At 37.8% G+C, this 8443-nt stretch overlaps 1 protein-coding gene across 1 annotated transcript; it reads left to right on the top strand.

Annotated features, from left to right (window-relative positions):
* Nucleotides 1-2383: 2383 nt before the first annotated feature.
* On the top strand, nt 2384-5190 carry LOC130613357 (uncharacterized). The gene is made up of 7 exons (XM_057434715.1): nt 2384-2491; nt 2700-2902; nt 2986-3352; nt 3545-3657; nt 3739-3928; nt 4038-4181; nt 4304-5190. The coding sequence occupies exons 1-7, from the start codon at nt 2392-2394 to the stop codon at nt 4474-4476; spliced, it is 1290 nt and encodes a 429-aa protein (XP_057290698.1). The 5' UTR covers nt 2384-2391; the 3' UTR covers nt 4477-5190.
* Nucleotides 5191-8443: the final 3253 nt, after the last annotated feature.

Here is an 8443-nt window from a genome sequence, read left to right as displayed (position 1 = left end):
TGTCACTCGTGCTTTGCTACAATAAGTAATGTCCTAAAACGTGACTCAGCTACCGCTATTGTGCCTGTTAAATGGTATACACATAAAGACACCGAGTGCAAAACATGCATATTAAGTGCACAAAAAAAGAGAGGTGGCAAACCTATGAAAAGAAGGGGCGGTGGTAACCCAACACACAAAGCTGTGGATTCCGCAGAAAAAACTTGGACACCCCTAGAACTTAATAAAATTTACAGAAAAACCTCTGAACTTTTTGACTATAGTGGAAACGTTCTCTCAGACATAAATATCAGTGAAGGCAACTGGGAACATCTGATTTGTGCTTTGTGTAGCAATATTTTAAAAAGGCCATTAATGATAAACCAATGTAACCACGTGTTTTGTGCCTTGTGTTTAACAAATTGGTTGGAAAATTCAAATAGATGTCCCACCTGCAGCATCCCAACAACACCCGGGGATGTCTCGCCTGGTTTGTGCATTTCCAGGATTTTAAACACACGAGTTGTCAAGGGAACATGTGGTTGTTCATTTAAACTGCTGTCTGCACAATCGCACACATGCTCTCCAGCATTGTCATTTACAACACTAGAGATGATGCAGTTGAGCCCTTCCAAGCCTGTACCGAAAAAGGTAGAAGAATGCATTGCTCATGTGGTTGGAATAAAAATGCAGCAGTCAAACTTGCCGAATAAAACTGTCCAATTGCCCAGTGGAAGTTCACAAGTAAGATTACTTATGTATGGAGTGGACTCAGTAAAAGTGATTTGACATTGACTTTTTTTAACAAGCAACTGATTTTCAAACGGCTGATCTTAGCTGATCTTTGATCTTAGCAATTTTAAGGCTGAAATCAAAACTGAAAATAAGTTGCTTTTGTATATGTCTATATATGTGCATACCTAGGTTATCATTTTTTTACAATTCCAGTGAAATGTTTCTTATACACATTTTTTATACAAAAAACAAGCCATAATAAGAACAAGACAAATTTTAAAATGTTCAGAGTAAATAATTAAAAATAATAATAAATATAAGTAAGTGGCTAGAGGGGTCACAGAATATAGGAAGTTTTGGGGGTCAATAAAAACCATTCTATATATTAGGAGATTTACTAAAATTTTGATGTGCCCACCCTAAATGCTAAGGCGTCTACATCGTTAAGTGATCTTATATAAAAAATGTGTATAACTACTTTATACAAAAATACAAAACTATGCTATGTTATATTAAAAATAATGTACACATAATTGTCTGTAACAATATGATAATTTTAATAGTAATATTACATTTTACATAAAACAAATTAATAACATATGTTCCATATTTTAGCCATTGACAATAACACCCATTAGAATTCCTCGCAAGTCTTCTGATGAAACATGTGAAAGGAATGTGCGGAAAAGAGCAAATACAGCCAAGGAGTTAATCCATCTGATGTCTGGTGAAGAAACCCAATCTGTCACAAAACAGACCACAGCACTGCTAAAGTCTATGGAAGAAAGTGACAGAAATACTATCATTAAAAATTTGGGTACAGAAGTCATTATTCCAGCCAATCACATCACAGCAATGAAATCAAATTTAAACATGCCATGGAATCAACTACGTGAAATATCACGTTGGTTGAAAACATTCAACATAAAAATTGAATCAGAAAAAAAAGCAAGAAGTGTCGCTGCTGAATGGGTAGGCCAAGGACTGAGAGTTGAGCTGGCTCCTCTCACCAAATTATCAGTTGGAAACAGGGTATCCGTTATACCTAGGCCCTGGGGGTATCTGTATAATGTAGTTGGCCACATTCTGTATCAACTCAAAAAGCTAGAATGTCACAATTTACTTGTAAAACATAGTTTCATTCCTGACAATGAGATCCATGTTAAAATTGGTGGAGACCATGGAGGAAATAGTTTTAAAATGGCATATCAAATAGGCAATGTTCTAAACCCAAACAAGAAGGAAAACACAATAATGTTTAGCATTTTTGAAGGTAACAAACATTAATGCAATATATTACAAATATGAAAAAAAAAAAATTAAAACTGGAATTTCCAAAATTCTATGCATGTGATGTCTAATTGTGATCTAAAGTAGAAATGATCTAAGTGATCTAAAGTAGAAATCAAAACATTTTTTATATTTTTTTTTTAAATTAGGGAAAGACACAAGAACAAACTTAAGAGTCTGCCTTGAACGGTTTCGACCACAAATAAAAATGCTGCAACAAGTCAAATATAAAGAGTCGATATTCCGTGTATTTATGTATGGCGACTACGAATTTCTGTGTGCAATGTATGGTATAACTGGTGCAAATGGTAAATATTAATTACTTAAGATCTGGGGCAAGTTGCTAGTTGATAATCAAAATTAATTAATTTTTGACCACAAATAAAAATGCTGCAACAAGTCAAATATAAAGAGTCGATATTCCGTGTATTTATGTATGGCGACTACGAATTTCTGTGTGCAATGTATGGTATAACTGGTGCAAATGGTAAATATTAATTACTTAAGATCTGGGGCAAGTTGCTAGTTGATAATCAAAATTAATTAATTTTTACAGAACTTTTTTTGCAACTTCATAAAGTTCCTGTAGTTTAACAATGGGTTTTTACTACGCAGATATGGGAAATGCATAGTTAAAAATGGTTTATTTTTAAAAGTTTCTAATAAAATATGTATACTTTAACATTTGTGTTTAGGGCGTCACAGCTGTTTGTTTTGCAACATTACCTCAAAACTAATGAACATCCCAGTGTTTACTCGCAAGAAATTTAAGAAAAGGTCACTGGCGACACTTGAAGAAAATTTAGCAGATTTCCGTGAAAGTGGTGGGAGCCCTAAAAATGCGAAAGAATTTTATAATGTCATTGACAACATATTTTTTGACATACCTATTGATCAAGTATACATCATATTTTTATGCTTTTCCACTGCAAGTTGATTTAATAATCCCAAAATAAAATCTATATAAACACCTAATTTTAGGTCTGTATTCCTGGTCTTCATATTTCCTTGGGTGTATATCAAAAGATGTTTAAAATGTTTGAGTCTTCTTGCCAAGACTATGATGTAAAAATAGCTCTGCTGTTGGCAACAGAAGACAATGAACTGGATTCAGATTATGGTGACTACATCGAAGTCCTTAAAGAAACAAATGACTTGCAGCAAAAGCTGGAAGATGAAAAAGCCAAATTAGCAAACCAGCAAGATCAGTTAAACTGGCTTGTAATATCTGGTGGCTTACAACGAAATATACTGACGTACGAGAAAAGTATAATAAAAACTGAGAAGAAAATCACAGAATTAGAATTAGAAATCTCAACCTTGGGAAACAACAAAAGAATTTTAGTGGGTATGATCATTTTTATTACCTAAGTAATTTTTTGTGATATTCGCAAATGTTTTTTTGTCTGGAAATTCCAAGAAATTTAATTCCCGAAAAAAAACTTTCCAAAATTATAATTTTCATTCTGATCTTATGATGCAAGCCTTATATTCTCTCCAATCTAAAGCTATGTTTAATAGTTTGTTCATCTTATTTTAGGTGTTGGTCCTTGTGCTTCTTCAATAGATAAAACGCTGCAAAAAATGGGTGTTGAACGTCAGGCCTACCATGGCCAAAGTTTTATCGGCAACCATGTACATAAATTGCTAAAGGTTTGTTAATACTAACAATAATGTAGCAATTTAAAAATAACATATTTAAAGAAAATTAAAAAAACAATCTTGCTCTTATAGAAAGAAAACATCCAAAATTTAACATCCAGCATTAAAGAGATTGTTGCAGCACAAAAGCATGATGACCAGCTTATTCACAGTGTGAATTTAGAAATGGATAAGTACGACATGTTATTTACTTACTTTGCAGAAGTTCATAACATTTACAATTCGGCAAAATATCTGTCATGTGAGGAAATACTGGCTTTAGGTGAGAAACTTGTTCCTTTTTTTAATAATAAATAAGTTTTTTTTAAAATTTCATGTGCCAAAAACAAAACAAAAAGAAAGAATAATATACATATAGTACATAATTCTAGAAATTTCAATTAATAAATTCATGATGCATCTGCGAACTAACTGGCCAAAAGTTAATATTTCACCAAAACTGCATATGCTTGAAGATCATGTCACTGAGTTCATAGCAAAATGGAATGTTGGATTTGGGTTTTATGGCGAACAAGGTAAACAGCCACTTAAATTTGTAACCTGGTAACACCAAAATTTGTGTTTTTTACCAAAATGTGTTATTTTTCAGAAAATGTGTAGCTAGCTAGCTTAAATGTCAAATTATAACATTTTTAAGGTGGAGAAAGCTTGCATCATGAAATCAACAGGATGTCGAGCAGGTACAGCTGCATCAAAAACCCAGTCGAGCGGTTACGAAATACATTAAAGCAACATTTTGTTAATGTAAATCCTGAATCGAGCCAATTAAAACCAAAAATTAAAAAAAGAAAAATTGCACGTGAAGAATAACTTTTAGACTTACAGCTTAGATAGCTAGTTATATCTTTAACTGCATATTAGCATTACTTTGCAAGCTCCTTTAGTCTTTGCATTATTTTAAAGGTGGATCAGCTGGTCTAGAAAGAAAAAGAATTGAACAGTTAATTAGCTTACTACATGCATAGTTCATTTTTATTTGACTTTTTGTCGAGCTTACGTTAGTAGTGTATGAGACGCAGAAACCTTATTTAGAGTTACAGAATTGTTTATATAGAATGTTGTTTAGTGTTGTTATTCTGTGAAATATTAGCTTAGTAAACTACAACAGTTTTAATGCCTACAATAAATCATACAGTAGATTATGTCAAAGAGGGAGTTAAAATTTTCAGGTTTTACACTAACTTTTATTGCCAGAATTCAGCGCTCTAGCATTCTTTCAGAAGTACTGATACAGTTTTTTCGTTTTTCTTACCTTGTAGATGAGCCTTTCAGCTTTCCAAAAATATATAATACACCAGCCACATAACTTCGCAACGTCCACAAAACCAAAAATTAGTTGGAACAAGTTGCCATGTTAATTTTAACAAAAAAAAGTATGCCTTCAAAACTGCCACAGTATTACTCCAACAGCATGCTTGTCGCAAAGGTAAAAGAAAGATTTAGCTTCCAGCGTGTTGAAATGCTTTAAAAAACTAAATTAAATCCACTGAAATAGATTCTATCATGCAAAAGCGATTTCAAAAAGTTAGTTACTTATTTATCATGATTGTTTTTATTTGCGCCCGCCATCTTGCGCCTCAACGTGGCCGTAATTATTGACGCATGCGCAGTCTTAGTTTCCGCTCTGAAACAGCCGTGTTGTACGACCAGCACTGTAGGGGGGTACAGAATAATTCAGGCATCAATACCTGATTTTTTCTGTACCCCCTATGACGTTGCCAGATATTTGCACGCCCAGAACTGTAGGGGGTACAGAATAATTCAGGCATTCATACCTGATTTTTTCTGTACCCCCTATGGCGTTGCCAGATATTGTACGCCTAGAACTGTAGGGGGGTACAGAATAATTCAGGCATTAATACCTGATTTTTTCTGTACCCCCTATGGCGTTGCCAGATATTTATACGCCCAAAACTGTAGGGGGTACAGAATAATTCAGGCATTCATACCTGATTTTTTCTGTACCCCCTATGGCGTTGCCAGATATTGTACGCCTAGAACTGTAGGGGGGTACAGAATAATTCAGGCATTAATACCTGATTTTTTCTGTACTCCCTATGGCGTTGCCAGATATTGTACGCCTAGAACTGTAGGGGGGTACAGAATAATTCAGGCATTAATACCTGATTTTTTCTGTACCCTCTATGGCGTTGCCAGATATTTGCACGCCCAGAACTGTAGGGGGTACAGAATAATTCAGGCATTCATACCTGATTTTTTCTGTACCCCCTGTGGCGTTGCCAGATATTGTACGCCTAGAACTGTAGGGGGGTACAGAATAATTCAGGCATCCATACCTGATTTTTTCTGTACCCCCCATGGCGTACCCAGATATTTGTACGCCCAGAACTGTAGGGGGGTACAGAATAATTCAGGCATCCATACCTGATTTTTTCTGTACCCCCTTCGCCGTTGCCAGATACTTCTACGCCAAGAACTGTAAGGGTGTACAGAATAATTCAGGCATCCATACCTGATTTTTTCTGTAGTCCCCATGGCGTACACGGATATTTGTACGCCCAGAACTGTGGGGGGGGGGGGTACAGAATAATTCAGGCATCCATACCTGATTTTTTCTGTACCCCCTATGGGGTTGCCATATATTTGCACGCCCAGAACTGTAGGGGGTACAGAATAATTCAGGCATTCATACCTGATTTTTTCTGTACCCCCTATGGCGTTGCCAGATATTGTACGCCTAGAACTGTAGGGGGGTACAGAATAATTCAGGCATTAATACCTGATTTTTTCTGTACCCCCTATGGCGTTGCCAGATATTTATACGCCCAAAACAGTAGGGGGGTACAGGATAATTCAGGCATCCATACCTGATTTTTTCTGTACCCTCTATGGCGTTGCCAGATATTTGCATGCCCAGAACTGTAGGGGGGTACAGAATAATTCAGGCACTCATACCTGATTTTTTCTGTACCCCCTGTGGCGTTGCCAGATATTGTACGCCTAGAACTGTAGGGGGGTACAGAATAATTCAGGCATCCATACCTGATTTTTTCTGTACCCCCCATGGCGTACCCAGATATTTGTACGCCCAGAACTGTAGGGGGGTACAGAATAATTCAGGCATCCATACCTGATTTTTTCTGTACCCCCTTCGCCGTTGCCAGATACTTCCACGCCAAGAACTGTAAGGGTGTACAGAATAATTCAGGCATCCATACCTGATTTTCTCTGTAGCCCCCATGGCGTACCCGGATATTTGTACGCCCAGAACTGTGGGGGGGGGGTACAGAATAATTCAGGCATCCATACCTAATTTTTTCTGTACCCCCTATGGGGTTGCCATATATTTGCACGCCCAGAACTGTAGGGGGTACAGAATAATTCAGGCATTCATACCTGATTTTTTCTGTACCCCCTATGGCGTTGCCAGATATTGTACGCCTAGAACTGTAGGGGGGAACAGAATATTTCAGGCATTAATACCTGATTTTTTCTGTACCCCCTATGACGTTGCCAGACATTTGCACGCCTAGAACTGTAGGGGGGTACAGAATAATTCCGGCATCCATACCTGATTTTTTCTGTACTCCCCATGGCGTACCCAGATATTTGCACGCCCAGAACTGTAGGGGGTACAGATTAATTCAGGCATTCATACCTGATTTTTTTTGTACCCCCTATGGCGTTGCCAGATGTTTGTACGACCAGCACTGTAGGGGGGTACAGAATAATTCAGGCATCCATACCTGATTTTTTCTGTACCAGCTATGACGTTGCCAGATATTTGCACGCCCAGAACTGTAGGAGGTACAGAATAATTCAGGCATTCATACCTGATTTTTTCTGTACCCCCTATGGCGTTGCCAGATATTGTACGCCTAGAACTGTAGGGGGGTACAGAATAATTCAGGCATTAATACCTGATTTTTTCTGTACCCCCTATGACGTTGCCAGATATTTATACGCCCAAAACAGTAGGGGGGTACAGAAAAATTCAGGCATCCATACCTGATTTTTTCTGTAGCCCCCATGGCGTACCCGGATATTTGTACGCCCAGAACTGTGGGGGGGGGGGGGGGTTAAGAATAATTCAGGCATCCATACCTGATTTTTTCTGTACCCCCTATGGGGTTGCCATATATTTGCACGCCCAGAACTGTAGGGGGTACAGAATAATTCAGGCATTCATACCTGATTTTTTCTGTACCCCCTATGGCGTTGCCAGATATTTATACGCCCAAAACAGTAGGGGGGTACAGAATAATTCAGGCATCCATACCTGATTTTTTCTGTATCCTCTATGGCGTTGCCAGATATTTATACGCCCAAAACTGTAGGGGGGTACAGAAAAATTCAGGCATCCATACCTGATTTTTTCTGTACCCTCTATGGCGTTGCCAGATATTTGCACGCCCAGAACTGTAAGGGTGTACAGAATAATTCAGGCATCCATACCTGATTTTTTCTGTAGCCCCCATGGCGTACCCGGATATTTGTACGCCCAGAACTGTGGGGGGGGGGGGGGGGGGGGGTGGTACAGAATAATTCAGGCATCCATACCTCATTTTTTCTGTACCCCCTATGGGGTTGCCATATATTTGCACGCCCAGAACTGTAGGGGGTACAGAATAATTCAGGCATTCATACCTGATTTTTTCTGTACCCCCTATGGCGTTGCCAGATATCGTACGCCTAGAACTGTAGGGGGGTACAGAATAATTCAGGCATTAATACCTGATTTTTTCTGTACCCCCTATGGCGTTGCCAGATATTTATACGCCCAAAACAGTAGGGGGGTACAGAAAAATTCAGGCAT

This window comes from Hydractinia symbiolongicarpus, chromosome 10 (genome assembly GCF_029227915.1).
Source record: "Hydractinia symbiolongicarpus strain clone_291-10 chromosome 10, HSymV2.1, whole genome shotgun sequence".
NCBI lineage: Eukaryota > Metazoa > Cnidaria > Hydrozoa > Anthoathecata > Hydractiniidae > Hydractinia > Hydractinia symbiolongicarpus.
The sequence above is the reverse complement of the archived record's forward strand: the minus strand, read 5'-3'. Positions and strand labels throughout refer to the sequence as shown.

Bases quoted from the DNA above. Each gene is read 5' to 3' on its own strand.
- LOC130613357 (XM_057434715.1), top strand. From the start codon at position 2,392: ATGCTGCAACAAGTCAAATATAAAGAGTCGATATTCCGTGTATTTATG. The intron at 2,492-2,699 runs GTAAATATTAAT...ATTTGTGTTTAG, and splicing joins TGGTATAACTGGTGCAAATG to GGCGTCACAGCTGTTTGTTT. The intron at 3,353-3,544 runs GTATGATCATTT...ATCTTATTTTAG, and splicing joins CAACAAAAGAATTTTAGTGG to GTGTTGGTCCTTGTGCTTCT.